Here is a 20,993-nt window from a genome sequence, read left to right as displayed (position 1 = left end):
CACTATCGCCCCGCTCACTCTGCATGTGATGTTATAGCAAGATTGTAGATTCCTGCCTGAACCAAAGGGCCATTACACAGTATAAAATATGCTAAGATATTTTCAGTGCAGACAGCTTTCAGTGCTGCAAGGAACAGTCTTGCTTTCTGCACATTAGCACACCAAACATCCTGTCAAACAAAGGAGCTGCTCTCTGACTCTCCTACACCTTTCCTCAAATGCAAGAACTTCAATAATGCAGCATGTTTGCAGGATTTTAGAATTACAAGAGCTGCTGCCATATCATACATTTTAACCTTTTGCCTTCCTTCAGGCAGTATGCAAGATCCAATGCACTGTTATGTGCGCTGTATTGTGGCTCAGTGCTGAAGGCTGCCCTAATTGCAGAGGGCTATATATAAGTACAAAACCAGAAAGCTACTTTAAGTACTGATTCCCTGCCTCTAAACTTTCAAACAGGCAAGGCATATTATAAAAAATATTGTCCAGGAGAATATGATCAACTGTAGTAAAAAAAAATAAAAATAAAACCCAACTGCAATGCCCAATTTTGCTTAATTTTATACAAGAGGTCTAAGACATTTCACAGACTATTCCAAGTTGGAAAGAACTCATAAGGGTCGCAGAAACCAACTCCTGGCTCCACACAGGACCACCCATTTACATGCTTACAAACTTCTGACAAACATGATCATGATGTTCAGAAGGAACTGTGGAATATCCTTCACAAACAACAGCTAGGTACATTTACAGTCACACAGACAATAGCGACCATGACAAAAGGCCTAGTTAGCTCCCAATGACCTCAAAGTACCTGTTTTAGCTCTAATTCAGCACCTGCTGCTTTTTTCTCACTCTGGCAGCATTACAATGATCACAGTACTCAGGCTCACCCCCCTGTCTAAGCAAGTAAGAGAAAAGGGAATATCTCTCCCTAACAAGACACTGTAGCATGATTAGCTACACAAACTAAATGCTTGGAATCTACACTTTTTTTCTGGACAACAGTTTTGAAAAAGCTGCCATCTCTAACTGTCAAGTTTAAGCAACATGATGATGCATGGCACCTTTAAACTTCTGTTCAGAGCAAAACACACAGCAGACACATAATAAGTCTGTCATCAGAAACATCAGACCAGTCAGAACAGCCAGCACTGACTTGTTTAAAATCTGCCAGACATACATTAGCACAAATGGCACAGAGGTGTAAGACAAGACTTTCTGCAGCAATGCTTCTGTCATTTTGAGCCTGATTTTACTAACATCCCAAATACTTCCAGGAACTTCAACAGATCAGAAGACTGTTCAAATGGAATCTGAGACCTTTTAAGCATTCACCTGACATCCAGGTGATGTGCTTCAAAACAAAGAAACAAAGGAAAAATGATCTAGTTTGGGACTTGAGAAATTAGCCTGCCCTGGAGCTAGTAGGATGCAAGAGCAGCCAGAAGGTCCACCTTGAGTGCCAAAAACTACATCAGCAATATCACATATCTTTAGTGAGATTTAGCGGGAAGCTTTGTCAGAAAATCTGCAGATGACGTCAAGAGTCAAGGCTGGAAAACAATGTAGGTCAGCTTTACATTGCACATGAAACCTGCTCACTGCCCCACATCAGTTTGACTGATGCAGACCAACAACATGTTCTTATGGAACAAACAGGCATGATGCTAAGACTTGAAAATTAACTTCAAACACAGAAAAACAACCACCAAACAAAAACAAACAAAAAAACCACTAAGTTCCGCAGGTACTCCATCCAGTCTCATACAACTGAGGATCATGATACACACACACTTGCACATTTTGCCCCCAAGATTACCTCTGTGCACCAACTCACTTCTGCATACAAAACAGTGGTGAAACAGACATCTATATGCACTCAACCTTAAGAAAAAGAGTTATGCCTTTTCTTAAAGGCCTCTTTATTTTTCAATTCCTTCGAACATAAATTAGTTTAAAAAAAAAAAAAAATCAGATGCAAAACACCTGCATTTTCAATTAGCATATATTTTACTGTATTAATCACAGCAACCTCATACAGTAAGATACACAAAAATAGAGCATGGTATCACTTTAATTCAACACAGTTTTGTACTACAGTATTCCATGACATATGTACACAAGGACTTTTCTTTTTCAAAGCAAGTATTGTCCCTGCTATGTTCACCGTAAGAATTATGTGGCATCACAGTTTTAGTTATTAGCTATGGTCTGAGTAGTCATACGGAAAATGAACTAGCAAACAAGAAGATACACTGTAAAATAGCCATACAGGCATGACACTTCAGAAGATGAACAAAACTAAAGTAATCACTGAAATGAAAACCACCTTCAGACTGTGTATTAACAGTAAAATTGTTTTTAAATTCCTCATTATGTACACAATGTATCTACATCTGTTGTTATATACATATATATACATTTTTTAAAAACATATGAGATTTTTAAAACCTTAAAATCATTCCCCTAAGCATCGTTTATCCCAACCTTCTCGGTCAGAAAAGCAATGCCTGCCTATAACATAATATTCAGTTGCAGTTGCTTGATTCAGAAATTTCCCTGATTGCTAAACACATATCGCTCACTTTATCTCTTAGTGCAAACTGTACAGTAACTTCCAGTTCTCAGCCCTCTGTAAGACTCAGGTTTCACCTTGTTTCCATAATACTTCTAAGACCCATTTATGGCTAGAATTATTTCAGCTATTTTACACTATTAGCCTATATGCCTCCCCCTGCAATTACCCTCAAGCCCTCTACCCACTCCCCCCAAAAATTAAGGAAAACAATCATTCATGCACATCTCTGTCACACAGGGATCAAACATTTATATTTCAAAGCCTAGACTCTAAGTGTTTAAAAAAACCCTAAGTGAATAATTTTAGTGCAAAGTGGACTAGGTAGTTTACAATTCAGCTAGAGGTTTGTTTGTTTGTAATGGATATTTTAAAGACGTTTAACTTTGCACATAAGATTGGTTTGCCTGATGTTTTGTTCCAACTAGCTAGTCTGAATATAGGAAGTTAGGAGAATTCTTGTGGATTCTCCTTTATGCAACAAGAAACAGAAAACCCCTAAAACCTACTAATAACTGGGTGCTGTTTGGGGGCAAAACTGTACAGAGTCTAGCACAGGAGTTCCTATGTGCAACAGTAACACAAATATCATTACTGGATTCACATCCGTAATTGTTAGGTTTATTTTAATAGTAAACACAGGATACACAAATGAGCTCCGATTTCTCATCAGGTCAGCACTTTACCCGCTAACTACACTACAGACTCTGCAGTGAATTTGGACGCAAGCATAAGATTCATACTTACAGTTCCCATAACCACAAAGGAAAAGCGTGCACTGAGAACCAAAATCTTGCAGTTTTTAGACAAGACTCCACCTAGTTTAGTGGCAGCCTTAGCAGAATAAAAGAGAAAAGCTGGATTAGAAAAAAAACCAATCAGAGCAAATAATGTCAGTCTGCCACAGCAACTACAACAAGCTAAGAAATACAGTACAGTCAGAAACAAAAAGTCACCTGAACAAATAACCCAGAGAGACTTAGTAGTTATAATGATTTTACCACCTTTAAGAACTCAACATATTAAATATTTATTAAAAATAAACTGTTTCCAAATTACCTGTTTACAGTACAAAGAACAGTACTTAATATATGTGCAACAGAAAGTAAAGAAAATCTGTACTCCTCAGGAAGGACAACACTAGGCAAAATTTAAGTGACATGAATACAAGTTCACCTTTTTAAAATACCATTCAGTAAAAAACGACAACAACAACAACAAAAAAAACAGCAGGATGATCTTGGCAACACTAGAACATAAAGCACATATTGTTCAGATTCAGATTATATGTTTGCAATAAACAGCTGGGACATAAGGAGAGAAGGAAGCAATGAAGATGAAAAGAGATGCTATGGTAAGGAAAGAATGAAGCAATGAAGATGAAAAGAGATGCTATGGTGTTTGCATTTTGCAGATCAAGAAATGCAGACACGCTTTGAATAATAGTCCTTGTTGGCAAAACAAGCTATTCACGTATTTCTTGCACATTTGAGAGTCATACTTTACCAAAAAACGGCAGTAGTTTCAACACCCACCGAAAATGTGAATCTTAATTCTCAGAGCCTCATGTGGCTTCACTTAGGCAAAGAGATGACTAAAATGGTGTGAAACATGTGATGTCACTCTTCTATAATGCAACAGCTGCCAAGATATTATTTTTTTTTAAAAAGTGCTCTTCTCCCTCATTTACATTGAGAATTAATGATGATTTAGCAGTTACCTAAATAATAGCAGCATGAAATCGTATCTGCAGCATTTGTTAAGCCACAAAAATCAAGAACTGGCACCTGATTACTGAACCATGGTTCCAAATATTTGGGCATATCAATTTTGTAAGAGGTCAGTGTTTTTCTTCTCATCAGTGGAGTCAGAACATTAAATAGCCCTTTCCTTTCCCCTCCAAAACGGACCAAGTCTACCTATAAACAACATGGGACAGTTGAGTTGATTTATAGTTTAACTGATTGTTAGGCATGAATCTGTGAAGCTCGCTCTTCCTACAGCAGGGATCATAATAGTAAGCATTGAGGCAAGTGTCACATGAGACTTTTGAACAAAACATGCAAGTGTTTGCAGCTCCAGATCGGTTACAAAAGCCGCAGCGTGAGGTGCTCACAGGTTTGGATTTTGAACTGAATTGAGAAGCTCTCTCTTGACTTTGAGTCTGTGATGTGTACTGAGGTTTCTCTCTTAAAGCAGAGGCAGGAGATAAGCCATCATTTGGAAGTGGTTTGATGGAATAGGTGCTCTGTTTCACTACCGGGTAGTCCTGCCTGGAGTTGAACAGATTGTCACACTTTTGGCAAACAGAAGCCCCACAAGGTACACCACAGTTTTGGCACTTGAGGGGAGCTGTCTCTTTGGCTAGATGGGCGCGCTTGTGGTAAACAGGGTTGGCATCATTTTTTAACAGCCACACATCAGGCTTAATAGCTTCCTGTCTTTTAAAATTTAACATACTTCTAGAATCAGGATCAGTATATAAATCTAAGTCCTCATGAGCAGAAAAATAGGAGCTGTAAGGGACATTTGTTCTTAACATGCCATTATGGTGAGATGAAGTTGGCAAGAATTCACCTGAACACGCATGTGGCGAGCTTGACATTGTCAGAAGAGAGGGTGATGGACGAATAATTTCATCTTTGATGTCATCTTCTGCATCAACTAAAACTGGTTCTTTCCTGAGACTCAATGAGCTCATCAGTGGTGGTTTCTTATTTTCCCAATAATTATCATATGTGTCTACCGATTTAGAAGGCTTGCTCACTTTTGGCTTGAAATAATCCTTAGAGGCCCGTTCACTTGCTGATTTCTGAAGTACCATGCGTGCCAGGGAAGTATTTAAGTTTTCTTTGCATTCTGCCCGCCGTTTCATAGCTTCTGAGCAGCCTCTAGTATCTTCATTGCTATTTTTTCGTTCATTTATGACATCGATTTCCAAATAGCCTTTATCTTTCACTTGCAAATGAATTTCAAGAAGCTGCTCACATTCCACTTTGGCCAAAAAGAGTTCAAATGAAACCATTTTCACTTGAATAGCATCAATCTGCTCTTTGAGCTTATACACTGTTCCCACTTCTTGAACATAGCCCATGTAGTTCAAAATCTGCCTTACATCATCTTCAGTGAGGGCAGACTTTACATAATATACAAAGGCTCCCGTGTAGGTCTAAGGAGGTGGGGGGAATAAAAGGAAAACTAGGTTACAAATTTGGAGGTTGACTAGATGTTCAGAAAATTCAGTGACATGTACTACAACTTTAAATAGAATAATTACAGAGAAGACATGCAACTCCCATGGCAAGATGAACTCCATTTCTGTAGCCCTCCTGTTTCAGCAGATGGAAGTTCTGCTTGAAGCAAGTTCCGAGTAGGAGAATTTTCATTTTAGTTGAAGTTCTGATTAGCACGGTATCCTTCTTGTTGGGTTAAATCACTATCATGCATAACATTAACTTTTATATTCACCAGGCACGTCGTGTTTGTAAGTCTAATGCTAAAGCAAAAAAGGCAGAGATTTCACATATTCCCCCTGGACAAGCAGCAGCTGAATATAACAGGAAGATGGTATTACTGCAAGAGTATTGAAGTCAATACTTCAATGCACATTTAACTATACTCGGGCACTTATTTTTATTTTTTTTTTTTCCATGGAGAATACGGTTTACAATTACTACACAGCTCCAATGCCTGTTTTCTTTAATCTAGTATTAGGTCAAGAACTTCCAATAACAAAGCCCCGAAACAATTATGATTTTGTTTAAGTCACAACTCCCTTGGCATCTGGCACACCTGAAGTATACATACTCTTAACACACTTCAAATTGTTTCTGATTGCAGGGAGGAATACCTTGGCCATTATATATTTGTCCAGAACAAGTACTGGATCCACAGTGCACAACCAAAGCCAATATTAGCGGTGCTTTGAGAGATATCCTGGATGGATCAGCAAGCATTCCAAAGGCCAGAACTTGAATGCAGTGACACAGATGCACTGAGATATAGTACAAAGTATCTGTCTTCTCACAGGAGAAAGACTCTCAAACATCCCAGCCCGTAGCAGGGAGGTTGGAACTTTAGATCTTCAAGGTTTCTTTTAACCCAAACCATCCTATGATTTTATGAAATGAACCATTCACATTCAAATTCTCTGCTAAATTGCAAAATACTGTCTTCTAAGAATAACAAAAATACCCATCCATAGCACACACAACCTGCAAAAGGCTTTAGACATGCACCAGAAATGTTTCTACCCAATTTTTAAGCCTCAGAAATGTTCAAGTCACCTGCAGCACTGATTGTTGAAATGCTGCAGCAGCTTTGAATAGGAAAACAGTGATAACAAACGATAAAATAGAAAATTGGCAGCGGACATCTCATTAGCAGACTTGCGGTACTCAAGTCAAGCAACACACAAGTTTATGCTTTGATTGTGAGGTCATAGCATAGATAAAACATTTGAAAGTGCATTAGAATCAAAATGTAACATTTTGAAATTACAAGCAAGTAAAATACATTCTAGAAGCAACTACTTCAGTGAATCCTTCAACATTATCACATAACTTACGGGAAGCTCCACAAAGCACCTACTTAAAACCACACATTGATCATTAGTCCTTGTGCTACAGTAACTGTGGATGTAAAATAAAAAGCTACGAACTTAATCACTCACTGCAGTTAAAGCACCTCCAAGTAGAAATCAAGTATATTAGGAGAAAATTAGGAGGAAAGGCAAACAAAAACCTTAAATAAGCTCTTCCTCTATTTTACGGTTACTTTAAAAATGCATACAGTACTTGTACTTCTCTTGGGTAGTCTCACCAGCACACACTTCATGTACTTCACCTCTTATGGTTTCTATTTACCAGCTATAAACAGTCTCATTATACATCATTCTAACATATAGGAAAAAAAGTTGTCATAACCTAAATGCATGACCTGTTTAAACAAAGAAAAAATACAAATAAAATTCATGTCTTCACATACGAATATCTTACCTTAATATGTTTGAACTCCTTTTTCCAGGGATAAAGGAAAAGATTAATTCCAAGAGTCTCAAGCATGCTGAATGCATTATGCAGAGAATGTAAACTCGAGGACTTCAGAGATCTCAGTGAGTTTTCAGCCATCTCATAAAATTTTATCAGCCGGAATCTATAAAAGGGATCAATCTTGGGAAGGCAAAATAAGGCTGATGCTGCCACTCGCAAATATTCATCATTAATAGGAGGCTGCTTGCTGTCAGAGACACTCAGTTTGCATTCATGGAACTGTACATACTTTCTAAATAAATCGTCTTTATACTTTGTATCCATTGAAATCAGTTTTTGTCTCAGGCTTGGGAAGTTACTTTGTCTCTTTCATGGTTATTGGGCAGTAGGTCGATTATCCGATATTAAGAATCTTCAGTAATGGCAACTCTTCTGGAATAAAAATTAAAAGCAAAGAGAGGTCATCACAGTTGCGTAAAACCCGGATGTTCACAGCATCTATTTACTTCACAGGATTCTATAACGTGGCTCACAGAGGAGCAGCTCCCAAAACAACCTCTCAACTTCTCTCGGTTTCTGAAAAAACACAATCATCTACAGAAGTGTTAGTGTCCCGTACTTCCACGTCCAACACTAATCACTGCTTAACAAAAGAGCCCCATTACACTGGAGCTGTGAGAGCTCAGGATTAAAAAAAGCACCTACAGGAAAGGCCTTCAGCAAGAGCCCATGAACCGTGATATTTACAGCCACCGTGAGCCCCAGCTCTGACTTAACGTTCATACATATATCGGAGCTCAGGCAACTGAGAGAAACAAACCGAGGCAGTCCCTGCAGGATTCTCCTCTACTCACAGTCACGCAGTTATTCCAGAAGCAAAAGCTTCTAGGAAAAACAACGCAGGTCCTTATTGTCTGCAACGCCAATAAATCACAAACCCAAGGCTTTCACTGAGCGCTCAGAATTAGGCTCAGCATTAACACAAAACCAACCCAACCCACAACTACTCAAAGAACGACGAGCACACGGAGCCCGCCACCAAAGGGCGCTGCCACCACGCGGGGCACGCACTGAGCTCAGCAAACACGAGCCCTCGGCTCCTTTCCTCCCGGCGCCCGCTGCGGACCTTCCCCGGCCGGGACACCGGGGACAGCAGAGCCGCACAGCGCTGCCGGACCGCCGCCTGCACAGCTCAGCGTGGGCGGCGCAGCCCCAGCCGAGCACCGAGCGCCGAGCACCGAGCACTGAGCACCGAGCGCCGAGCACTGAGCACCGAGCATCGAGCCCCGATCCCCCGGCAGCCCCGCTCGGCCGCCTCCTACCGCTGAAGGTCACAGACCGCATCCCGCGCCCGGCCCCCACCGCTCCGCTCCGCGGCCCGCCGTCTCTCAGCCGGAAGCAACCGGTGACCCGGATGCGGGTGAGACGCGCCCCCCGGACACCCGCCCCGCACCGTCCGAACGACCGACGGCCCCAAAGAGGATTTACCGGCGGAGGCGCGAGCGGCTCCGGCCTCGGGGCGCGACTCGCAAGACGCCAACGGTGCGAGCGGCACCGGCAGCTGACAGCGGCGCCCCGGAAGTAGATAGCTGAGGGAGGAAGCGCGCCGCCTCCCATCCTGAGCAGTACTTCCGGTGGGTGACGTCAGAAGGGTCGAGGGGCGGGGCGGTCGCGTGGCCGCTCCCCCTGGCGGCGGGTCACACCGCGGCGGAGCCCGAGCGCTGCCCGGAGCCGCTCCGCCCTGCGGGCCCGGCGTTGGGGCGGGGCTGCGGCTGCGTTGGAGCCGCTTCCTGGTTGGCGGCGGGAAGATGGCGATGGCGAGTAGCGGGGACGGAGGGCTGCGCTCCCCCGAGCCGTGGCCGGACCTGCTGGCGCGCCTCACCTGCCCCGTGTGCCTCGAGGTGTTCGAGAGCCCCGTCCGGGTGCCGTGCGGACACGTGTGAGCGGCCTGGGGAGCAGAGCGGGCGAGGAGGGAGGCCGCGCGGGGCCCTCTCGGCACATAAAGCTGCGGGCAGCGCACGGAAACGCCGCGCCGCACAGTACCGTACTGCACCGCACCGTACTGCACCGCACGGGAAACGCGCGGGGAGCCGGGCTGCGCTCACTGTGTCCTTGTCCCAGCGCAGGTTCTGCACGCCGTGCCTGCAGGAGTGCCTGAAGCCGAAGAAGCCCGTGTGCGGTGTGTGCCGCGGCGCGCTGACGGCGGGCAGCAGGGCGCTGGACCTGGAGCAGCTGATAGAGAGCACCGAGACTGCCTGCAGCGGCTGCGGCAAGAAGGTGGGAGCCAGCGAGGAGCTTTTAGAGCTGGGCTGGGTGCGATGCGGGACGCGCTGACTCTGCGCTCTGCGGGGATGTGGGCCCTCCTCCGTTTTCTATAGATTGTACGAAGCTTCCCGGAGCGTTCGGGTTGGTGGCCGCTCAGCCGCTGCTGGCGTGTCACATCGGTTTCGCTATTGCTGCGTAGTGCTGTTTTCATTGCTGCGGCTGATAGAAAGTTGTAGTACCTCCATTACCGCTTGTTAAGTTCTGCTAATGAAAGTTCAAATTAACGATGAGGAAATCTGTATTTAAACCTATGCCACGGTAAGTGTAGAAAGCTGAATTATTTCCCATGTCATCTCAGTAACAAAATAAGCTGGTTTCATATAAGAATATTTTCTAATTCTGGAGTATAAGATAAGAAAAGTAAGTGGAGCAGTGTTGTATTTCTAAAATATGACAGGCAGCAGTTATACATTAACTAATTTATAATCCCAAAGCTTTCCAGCTCACCAGCTGAAATGTGTGTTTCTTCCTGCTTTAGCACAAGACTTTGTCCTGCTGCAAATAGTTTAACTGCTATGTGATTGTTGTCTATGCAGATGTTCCTCTCAAAGATGCGCAGCCACGCAGCATCCTGTGCAAAGTACCAGAATTACATAATGGAAGGTGTGAAAGCTGTAACTAAAGAACCACTTCACAGTGCCAGGTAAGCAGCTGTTCTCTGGAAGTACTCATCTTTAGGATCACAAAAAGAGAACTGTTACCGAGTACTCTGTATGAAATCGCAAATTGGATTTCACTTCTGAGAAGAGGACTTTTATTTTAACAAAATAAAAGATAAAACAAAGCCAACACTGTGCTGTGGTGTTTTGTGCAAGCTGTAATTTTGTTATGACAGCAGACTTTCCCTCTTTCCTTAGTTTGTGTTTATATTAGCGTTTGATGCTGTTAAAAATAAGCCATAATCCTGCAACCAACAGCACATAAGCAACCTGTTCTCCTCTGTGCAGTTATTGCACAAGACAAGACTTGATAAAAGTAGCTCCTTATTTAATAATAGCTGTCTTTCTGTCTCGTGATTGTAGTAACTTATAATGAAGGGAATGTGGGGCTGACTGCATTGCGCTGATTTGCATTTTAGCGTTCTGGGTGATATGTACCCTGTGGGCTTAAAAGATGAAAAATATAAGATGATAAATGGCGTTTATAGCGTTTTCTTAAGAAATACCTTTGTGTAAAAGTTTATGATGTGAAGATTTCCGTAAGATGTCGTTAAGAATTTAAAAGATGATTCTTTAAATTTGCTTGTCGTGGTTGCATGGAATAAGATTATTGTTTTGAATAATTTTTATTCTTAGTCTCTAGTAAGATAACTTCCAAGTAGCAAATTCAAAATCTTTTAAGCTATTCTAAATTTTGTGTGTGTGCTTTTAGCTTAACTCATATGACAACGTATTTCATCTGTTTCCCCCTCAACCAGGAACTTCCCAAATCGCTTTACCTTTCCTTGTCCATACTGCAGTGAGAAAAACTTTGATCAAGAAGGACTAGTTGAACACTGCAAAACATTGCACAGCATGGATGCAAGACAAGTGGTAATAAAAAGTCTTGGTGCAAGAATTGCATTGAAGTCTAGTCTTAAATCCCCTTGAAACAATGAATTAGACACTTAGTGCTTGAACTTAAGTACAAATTTATACTTGTTTCTATTAAAGTACAATTACATCTACTTCACATTCACCTCATTTAAAAATGGTAGGTATTCAAAGTACATTAGGCGCAGTATCATAGATAAAATTAATGTAATTTTAAAAAAAAAAAAGGACATTGGTTTCCTCTGTTGTTCTCAGCAACAAGATATTATAAACTATTGTGAATAATGAGTGGGAAAAAAAGAATGTATCTATTTCTGGTAGTCTTTATCTGCTGATACTACATTTCCTATAAAAAGGTATTGCAAAATTGGGAACTGAATCAGAAACCTTAATTTGTTTTTAAAGTTCTTAGGAATTTGGAATTTATTTAGGGAAAAAAAAAATCTTGGGGAGAAGTGATCTATGTGAAGGTAGTCAAGGAAACTTTTTTGTTATTGATTAATGAAGTTTGAGATCTTCTGAAGCAGACAACAGTGATTGATTCTCATCTCCTCATCTCCAGTATGTAGAGAGAAGAATAAACCATTCTCATTCAGAGTCGTAATAAATCAATTTAAATAAAAGCCTCTGTTAAACCTGAATGTTGAGTGGCCCAGCAAAGTATTTGATGTCACTTTGCTTAGAGAATAGTAGTCATTACGAATCTCAGGCTTCAGTCTTCTGCACTTCCTCTCTTCTGCCCTTCATAGTATAAGTGTTAACACACTTAACTGTTGGGGCCTAACTGACTTAATTTTTTCTTCAAGGTTTGCCCAATTTGTGCCTCGATGCCATGGGGAGATCCAAATTACAGGAGTGCTAACTTCATGGAGCACCTTCAGAGACGACACCGGTTTTCATATGATACTTTTGTGGTATGTGTTTTCTCACCCTTGGAGTACATGAGCCTGATGACTCTTAAAACACAGCTTTTTACACAGTCACTGCTATGTAATCTAATTTATGCAGATGGTGTCATGAGAGAAATTGGATTATTGGCAAGTTAGAAAATGAAGCAGCTGTTTTCTGTTTTTATTTTGTTTTACATTGACCACCACGGCTGTTGCAGTAAAAGAATTTCTGTACCTTTTGTTCATAGGATTATGATGCTGATGAAGATGATATGATGGCACAGGTTTTGATGCGTTCTTTGCGGGATAAATAAAATTTTAAAAAGTGAAAGACTAATTGTCAAACCAACCTTCCGTGGGGGGGAAGTGCCCAGCGTCCTTGCGCTTCTCCGTGTGCGTCCCAAGATGAGCTCAGGCATCCAGAAATATGGAAGACTTTTTAATCTTGGTTTCAATTCCCTGTTTGATGTCTGTATCATTTGGTCTTCTGTTAACCACATAAGTTTAATTTTCTTATTTGCTTCACACAAAGCTTAATTGTAGGTCAGTATGGAGGAGACTGTCTTTTTTCCCTTCACCTGTGCCTGTTTTCTGATGAGTTACTTTTTCCAGTTGTGTTCGTTTGACTCTAAAAGCAGAAATATTCCAGACTGAATGGTCCGAACTAGTTGGTAAATTTCATCTCCTAATCTTGTTTACATTTCTTAAGTGATAGTATAAGAGGTGTATTTGTATCTGTTTTTCTTAAGTGAGACCTCTAGGTGCTAACTGTAATTGTCAGATCAGTTCTCATTCAAAGTGGCCTCTGCATGTGATTTCATGTTTAGCAGTATTTGAGCTCTTACAGGCATTCTCTTAGTTACATGGAAAACAAGTTTTTAGTATGAGTCTTCAAAGTACGAGTTTCCTTAGCAAATATTTGCAGCTATGTAAGAAAATAGTTCAAAATATTTTAGTTCTACATCTGATTATTATTTTGTTTCACACTTTGACCATCATTTCAAGCCTGGAAGATAAAACTTTTGTGTTAGTTCAACTGCGATAGCAAATATTAATCATATCTACTAGCTTTGTGATTCAATTAGTGTTTTTAGAAATGGTTTTCTGGGTTTCTTAAGTATTATGCTCACAAGAGAATTCAGAAAAAAATTCAATCTCTGCCTTATTTAAATATATGCATTTGTAGTTGTTCCATCCCTCAAAGCAAACTGGAAGTAAAACTTAGATCCCTTAGCACTTGCACAGCTCTACCTTTCTGCATTACAGATTTTAAGAAGTATTTTGAATTTCTGTTCTTCATTTAAATGTTGCTAAAGCTGTGCTTAGACTGTGTTTTCCATGTATTATGTATATATAGCATGCAGGTATAACTTTCAAAGAAAAAGTAACAAGAAAGCAGGATGACTGTTCCCTTACGTGAAGAATGGATACTTGATATTCACTTATACACTTTCACTATAGAGCTTCCTTGTAACACTTAACTGCACAATCATGATGTTGAGATCTAGCAATCCAAGATGCCTGAACAGAACCTGTAAATCAGAGTAGTATTGATACCTTGTTTAATTTAACTTAATTGGAGCAGTGAACCTGTACCACCACAGAATTGAGTACTAATTAATTCAATTGACAATAACATCTTCATACCCTGCAGACTGCAGCATAGCCTTACCCTTACTAAATGAACCCCAGCTAAAACCTCTTGATTAAACTTCGTGTTCGGCAAGACCTCTAATATATTTAGTGTGTTTTTAGTATGTTTTCCCAGATTTTGAACAGGCTACTTATAGATTCAGCCTTAAGCATATGCTTGGTGAACAGAATTTCACTCTTAGCAAAAATACTCATAGCACTGTGGGGAAAAAGTACTTTGTTTTGGAGTTGGTTATTTCTAATTTTGATCTGTGAAAAGAGGACCATGTTGGAGGCTGAGTGGAGATTTCTCGAATCTGGCTAGGATGGAGTTTTGTGGTATAAATTGACCTGAATCTTGATTTCTGCTGCTATTTGAAGTGCACTTCCATGCGATTTAGATTAAGTGTTTAAGAAGCACTTTGAAGCTTCTGAACAATTATTTTTGTTGTGTTTTTTGAATTTTGAAGACAAGTTATAAATAAAGTTCATTTAATTTATAGAATTCTATCTTCCTGTCAGCTTTTGTCACTTCTTCCTCATGGTCTGTACGCTTTGTCGTAGCATCTCTCCAAAGCAGTTCTTAATGTTACATGAAGCTCCAGGAAGCATGCCAGAAACCAGGGAAGGAACAGGGAGACTTCAACTTTGTTTCCACTGCCTGTGAAACAGCAAGGCGGGGATTGTCTTGCAGCCCTGAAGGGTGAGAAATGTTTGCTCAAGCCTTGTGATCGTACTGCATCTGTACAGACCTGCTCACTGACTGTGCCTCTTGGGTCTGATTTGATTCAACTTAACGAGGAATTATCTTGTGTGTGAGACAGACCCAAACTGGAAAACGCACACCAGGTCTACTTGAACTTTGATGAAATTTGTGTATGTAAGGAGTGAAGTTCTGGCACCTCCTAGCTTGGTAACAGTGGAATTTATAGCACTGCTATCAGTGCTGTGATAAGCATCCATACAGGCATTCAGAGAGAACTTGAGCTATAGTTTTCCGCTTAAGTGCTGATGAGCTTAGTGTCTCTGTGCTGCCGATTTCATCAAGTTAACAAATACAAACTTGTTTACAGTGAAATGTCTCAGTGGTATTTGCTCACTAATCTGAAGACACTGCTGAGACACATGCTTAACCTTGATTCATCTCATCTGCTTGCAGAAACTCATCATTAAAAAGGGATTATCACAGAACAAGCTAATTCTGACTTTAAAACCTGGTGAAGTACTGCTGCAGGAGAGTGAAATACTGTGCCAGAGGAGCTGCTTCCACCTTGTCAGCAGCTGATCTTGTGGCTGCAGCAAGTCTCAAGTCCCACTGTTGGTGATAATGCAGTCGGGCTGCCTTCAGCCTGTGAAATTCCTAGTGTCTAGCACTGAGAATTAGGAGGGTAATTAGCGCACAGGAAGGGGGACAGAATGGGCAGAGACAAGCATGTGTTTGAGGGAGGGTTTGTTTTTTGTGTGTTATTTTGCTATGAATTTGTCCCTGGTCAAAGACTGGCCTTACTCAGGCAGGTAAATTGATGTCAGTATTAATTGCCTAAAACAATTGGCATAACTTCCTGGAATTACAGCAATCGATCCATCTTGGAAAGAACCCTGTCTGTAATAAAGCATTATCAGTGGGTTAATGCTGGGTACCCCTGGTGTCTGCTTGGCAGTAACTGTCCCGAGTCCTCAAAGCAAAACCCAGCAGATTTATAGCAGGGACTTTGGCAGATATAGATGCTCCCTGGTGAGGTGGATGTGAGAAGGATTCATCTCTTGTAGTCGGAAGTTTGGGGTCTGTGAGGTTTTGCACTACCAGCTCCAGCCAGCTGGCAGCATTCAGAAACTTCCAGCTGCTGTTTTCAGAGTTGTCTTCTGATGCTTGTTTGCAGCAGACTTGAGAAGATGAAAAGGATTGAGGCAAAAGGGGTCAGCAGAATAAAAGCGCTTTGGTTTCTGAAGCAGCTGCAAAGCAGCGCGGCAACTGTACGCACGTGAGCGGCAGCCAGCTGAGCGCCGACCTGCTCCCCGATTGTCGGGGCACTGGCGGCGAGTTTTGATCCGAACCGGCCGTCAGGAGGGCGCACCTTCGGGCTCCGCTTCGTGCGCCCTCCTGGGGCCTGCGGCTCACCCGCGGTCCCTCCCGGCTGCCGGCAGGGGGAGAACTCGGCCCGTCGAGAGGCGGCGCCCAGCCCGGCCGCTCGGAGCTGCCTCCGCCGGCTCCGGCCCTGGGGGGAGCACGTTCACCCCGCTCCAGGGGGAAGGAGGGAGAAGCGCCTGCGGGCAGCCCGCCGCGACCACGTGCGGCAAAGGAGGAACGGGGCAGGGCCGGCGCAGCCCGGGGCTCGGGAGGATTCGCCAACCGCCTCCTCGAGAGGAAGGAGCGGCCGCCCCCGGGCCGGATCGTCGCGTTTCCCACTTCTGCGTTCGAGCCGGGCTCCCATACGGGCTGGCGCCGAGCAGGTGCGTGGAGCCGCAGCCCGGGCCGGGAGAGCTCTGCGGCACTGCCTTCCCCCCCTCCCGCACCCCGGGGTCCGCTGGCAACGCGGGGGAGCACGTGAGGACGAAGCGGTGGCGGAGGACCGGGAGGGCTCCGACCCCCTTTCCAGCAGACGCTCCCGAGCCCGGAGCGGTGATGCCCGGGGCTGGCGCCTGTTGTCTGCCCGCCCCGCCCTCCCCATTGGCTCCGGGCACGGGGGGCGGCCCCGCACCGCCCTCCTCGCCCCCCTGAGCACCCCCAGGCCCATATTAGCGGACGCCGGGAGGCGGAGGTTCCGCAGCGGGCGGTGGCGCCGGGCCAGCACGATGCCGCGTTCGTTCCTGGTGAAGAAGCACTTCTCGGCCAGCAAGAAGCCGAACTACAGCGAGCTGGAGAGCCAGAGCGGTGCGTGCCGAGCCGCCTCGCGGGTGGGGGGTTGCTCTCCCTGTGTCTCCCCTGCAGCGAAGCGCTGCCCTTCCGCGCGGCCGTGCGCGTTTTAGTTCATCCCGCGGGGTGGGCGGAGGAGCGGAGCGGCCGCGTTGTGCCCCGGGTAGGCAGAGACCCTTGGGGTGAGCGGTGACCTTTCCGCCGTCTCTTTGTGCCGGGGTGAGCAGCGCACCTCGCTCCGTGCGCTGATCCCGTGTTGCTCCGGGGTGGGTGGGCAGTGCGGGTTTGGGGTCTCCGAAGTCGGTTTGGAGTCCCCGTGTCCCTCTGGCTCCGGGGTGGGTTGGGTCATAGGGGTGCCTGTGGGATGCAGTTGAGTCCCTTTGCCTTGGGCTGGGGCAATATAGCCCTATGGTGTGGGACGGGCACCCTGTTCCCGTAGGCACAGATCCCTCTGTGGGATGAGTTGAGGTCCTCTTGTGTCATCCCGTTCCCGTTGGGGTGAGTTGGGCCCCTCCATTTTCAGTGGGACAAACTAGGATTCCTTTGCCCCCCGTTCCTAATGTGACAGGTTGGAGTACTCTCATTTCCAGTGGGGTGGACTGGGGTGCCCTTTGTTTTTATGGAGTGAATGCTCCATTGATTGTTGCTTGTTGCCTACAGTGCTGGCTGCCCCGCTGCTGTATGAGACGTGTGCACTGTCTGTCATCCCTCCACCCGAAGTGCTGGGCCCCGGGACCTATTATCCGCCGCTGGTGTGGGATGCTGGTCTGCTCTCCAGCCTCTTCCCAGCTGGCCTGGGCACTGAGGCGGAGGCAGCCGGTAGTGCGGCACCAGCCCTGGACCTGACAACACTCTCTAGTGAGGAAGATGAGGGAAAGAGCTCAGGGCCACCCAGCCCAGCCTCAGCCCCTGCTGCTGCGGAGCGGTTCCGCTGTGCCCAGTGCACCAAGGCCTACTCCACCTTCGCTGGGCTCTCTAAGCACAAGCAATTGCACTGTGATGTTCAGACCAGGAAATCCTTCAGCTGCAAGTACTGCGAGAAGGAGTACGTGAGCCTGGGGGCTCTCAAGATGCACATCCGGAGCCACACGCTGCCCTGCGTCTGCAAGATGTGCGGCAAGGCCTTCTCCCGGCCCTGGTTGCTGCAGGGCCACATTCGTACGCACACTGGTAACAACACTACTCAGCCCTCTTCTCTCACCCTTACCGATTCTCTGCTTCCAGTCCAAAACAGATCAGCTGCCAAGTTGTTATCTTGGAAGATATGGGCTTCCCAAACCCCCGTGGCACATCTCTTTAAATATCCTAGCTGGAACTGAACGTGGAGTAAAGGCCCAGCTTGGGAATGTGTGCCTGGAAGCTGGGGCTGTGGTGCTGTGCTGGGATGCGTGGTCCTGTGCTACTCCATGCTCAGAGCCCTGCTGCCCACCACCATGGCCATGGCACCTGGCATCACCCATAGCTCTGCAGCCCGTGGTCCCTGAGTTACAGGCAGGTGGTGGCAGCTGCCTCATGCACCTGTTGTTGTCTGGGGCCATGCGCAGCTGCGACTCTCCTCTTGCCCACAAAGCATCTCCCGAGCATCCTTTGTAGTGTTATTGGGATGGTGTAATGGTTCCTTGGCACTAATTTCACACCCTCTCAGCGTACTAAAGACGATAGCTGAAGGAAGCTGGCAAGACTTGATTGTGCTTTCCAAATTGAGCATGCACATTCGTTTCCTCCAAAAGAGTCTGAGAGGAATTCAGCCTAGCCAGGGCCTTTCACTGTGTCCAGGAAGGAGAAGGGGGAGTGAGGGGCTTGGGGGAGGAAACGGTCGTGCACAGCCCTAACGCTGTACAGCCCTAAGGCTGTGTCACCGTGGCAGGGCCTCGCCGTGCTGGAGCTGCCCTGCTTCTCGCAGATGGCTCCGGCGTCACTGCTCTAGGAGGGATTTTTCTGAGTAGGAAATTCCCAAGCTGGAGGCGTTGCTCGGTGAATGCGGGCCTTCCCACGCCGCTTTCCATCCCAATAATGCTGCGAGCACTCCTTTTCACACGATTGCTGGCTAATGAATGGCTCGCTCTTTGATATTCCCCATGTGTTGATGCAGTGGTTAATTGGGAACGTTTCTCTTTGTCTCATAGGTGAAAAGCCCTTTTCCTGTACACATTGCAACCGGGCCTTTGCTGACCGCTCTAATCTGCGCGCCCACCTGCAGACCCATTCAGATGTAAAGAAGTACCAGTGTAAAACCTGCTCCCGGACTTTCTCCCGTATGTCGCTGCTGCACAAGCACGAAGAGACGGGCTGCTCAGGGGCGCGCTGAGAACCAGCTCTCCTTTCCCGTGCAGATACATGTATTGTACCTAGTGTTTGTAGGAGTTAGTTCCCTCCGTGCTGCCGTTGCCGTGCACCTCGGACCGTATGCAGCCACAGGACGTGCACGCTCCTCATCCTGTGCTCCTGTGCAACCTTAAGGCCCAGTCCTGCTCCCATCTGGGTGTCTTTGGGTGCAGGGTGAACTCCCAGAAGAGGCACCACGAGGCCTGGAGCACAGCAGCACCTCGCAGGTGGCATTGCATCCTGGCGTGCCACCAATGTTGGGCATTGCAACTGTGTAGCTCTGGGGGTTGCTTTTTTTTTTTTTTTTTTTTTTTTTTCCATAACCACTTGGTAATTTCTAAGAACCAATATTTTCTTTAACGAAAGACAAAGTGTTAACACAACCTCTTTCCCTTTGCCGCGATTGTATATAAGCTGCAAGTAGAAGGTGTAACTATGCAATAATACAGTATCACATTAGTTGTGAAGCAGCTGCTTCTCCCCAGCACAATGACAATTTGCAATGCCTACAAGATTAACGGTGTCCATAAAAGGCATTGGTAGCTATTTCAAACAAGAATCCTGTTTACAGAGCAGCTATGCACTCAAGCACCTGTTAATATGACTCTTAACAACTGCTTTTCAAAGAGGACTGTGACTAATAGCCGGCACTTGTCAGCTGATACAATGGTGGCCTGTCCAAAGGCTGCCCACCGACAGGTGTGTGCCAGAAGTGCTATTTATGGTTATTGACAGGTGCCTCCTGAATGCCTCTCTTTGGACATTGTTTTTACAGAATCATAACAAAGAGGATGTTTACATTTCAAAGGTACACTGGTATTTATATTTTTGTGCCATGATTTTGTACTGATAAAACTTTTATATAATTATATACAGTTTATTGATATTCAATAAAATGGTTAATTTATAATCTGCTTCTGTGTGTGCTTGGGGTGAATACGTAGCTGTGCTGAGCATGGTGCAGGGGCTGTGTTTGGGGAGCGGGGTGCGAGGCCCCAGCAGTTCTCCTGCTCCTTACACTGGCTGCAGGTGAACCACAAGTGCTGCTGCACTGCAGGGGCTGTGGCACAACTGCTTCTTGGGGAAGGAAAAGGTAGGCTGAGTCAGTTCCTGCAGCCATGTGGGGCGGGGGGAAGGAGGCAGCTGTGAAGAGACATGGGCAGGTAGAGGGCTGCTGCAGTGGGGAGTACCTGCTATGCCTTGAGACTCCCCATGGGAGCAGCCCTGGGGACCACCAGGACATGGGCAGGTGACTGTCTGACCCAGTACAGGTGGTGTGGCCATGGGGCTGGCACATCCTGTTGCAACACAGAGCCTTTGGATGGGGCTGTCCCAGGAGGGGTGAGGTGCACTAAGGACACCCCTGGTGCCGGTCTGTGGTTTTCCACAACAAAGCCATTCCTGTGCTCCAGCCCCCTCCCAGAGCCCAGAATTTGGTGCACACAGTCTCACCACCCTACCCACTCACTTCCCCAGGGGGTTGAGTGTTGGTCCTTTCACCTCATACTGCCTTGGTGCCATCTCCAGGACATGGCTGCCAGTGGGGCACTGAGCAACCATCTCCTTGTGCTGGAGGCAGTGCCCACAGTACTTGTGCCCAGCTCCCAGGGGCTGTGGTGGAGTGGGAAGATGCGTGGGGCTATAAAATGGAACAGAACTGCTGCTTGGCCCTTCTTTAATTAAGAGCTCACCCAGTATAAACCAACTTTCCCAGCCACGCTCTACTCATTACTTTATTATTAAGCAGGGCAGGAAGTTTTGGGTTTTGTTCTCATGTGTGCTTTTTTCTTCCTTTTCCCTACAGGAAATGGGGGAAGGGCACTAATTACTTTCAGCCTTCCATCCATAAAATCTTGGATTCGCAAA

The 20,993-nt window shown here is 45.3% G+C and overlaps 3 protein-coding genes across 4 annotated transcripts; 2 read left to right on the top strand and 1 right to left on the bottom strand.

Moving 5' to 3' along the window:
- Window positions 1-1,995: 1,995 nt before the first annotated feature.
- On the bottom strand, window positions 1,996-9,189 carry SPATA2 (spermatogenesis associated 2). 2 transcript variants are annotated; one of them, XM_072350199.1, is made up of 3 exons: window positions 9,058-9,189; window positions 7,576-8,001; window positions 1,996-5,747 (listed from the first exon to the last, which is right to left on the bottom strand). In XM_072350199.1, exons 2-3 carry the CDS (start codon window positions 7,891-7,893, stop codon window positions 4,494-4,496), a joined length of 1,572 nt encoding a protein of 523 aa, XP_072206300.1. In that variant the 5' UTR covers window positions 7,894-8,001; window positions 9,058-9,189; the 3' UTR covers window positions 1,996-4,493. The 2 variants fall into 2 exon arrangements, with proteins under 2 accessions (XP_072206300.1, XP_072206301.1); XM_072350200.1 differs by lacking the exon at window positions 9,058-9,189 and adding an exon at window positions 8,892-8,969.
- A 47-nt stretch (window positions 9,190-9,236) lies between these two features.
- On the top strand, window positions 9,237-14,458 carry RNF114 (ring finger protein 114). The gene is made up of 6 exons (XM_072350201.1): window positions 9,237-9,508; window positions 9,696-9,846; window positions 10,431-10,537; window positions 11,312-11,426; window positions 12,233-12,340; window positions 12,565-14,458. Exons 1-6 carry the CDS (start codon window positions 9,378-9,380, stop codon window positions 12,628-12,630), a joined length of 678 nt encoding a protein of 225 aa, XP_072206302.1. The 5' UTR covers window positions 9,237-9,377; the 3' UTR covers window positions 12,631-14,458.
- Window positions 14,459-16,673: 2,215 nt separating this feature from the next.
- SNAI1 (snail family transcriptional repressor 1) lies at window positions 16,674-20,018 on the top strand. The gene is made up of 3 exons (XM_072350288.1): window positions 16,674-16,820; window positions 17,463-17,972; window positions 18,929-20,018. The coding sequence occupies exons 1-3, from the start codon at window positions 16,742-16,744 to the stop codon at window positions 19,108-19,110; spliced, it is 771 nt and encodes a 256-aa protein (XP_072206389.1). The 5' UTR covers window positions 16,674-16,741; the 3' UTR covers window positions 19,111-20,018.
- Window positions 20,019-20,993: the final 975 nt, after the last annotated feature.

Source organism: Excalfactoria chinensis, chromosome 15 (genome assembly GCF_039878825.1).
Source record: "Excalfactoria chinensis isolate bCotChi1 chromosome 15, bCotChi1.hap2, whole genome shotgun sequence".
Classification (NCBI taxonomy): domain Eukaryota; kingdom Metazoa; phylum Chordata; class Aves; order Galliformes; family Phasianidae; genus Excalfactoria; species Excalfactoria chinensis.
The sequence above is the reverse complement of the archived record's forward strand: the minus strand, read 5'-3'. Positions and strand labels throughout refer to the sequence as shown.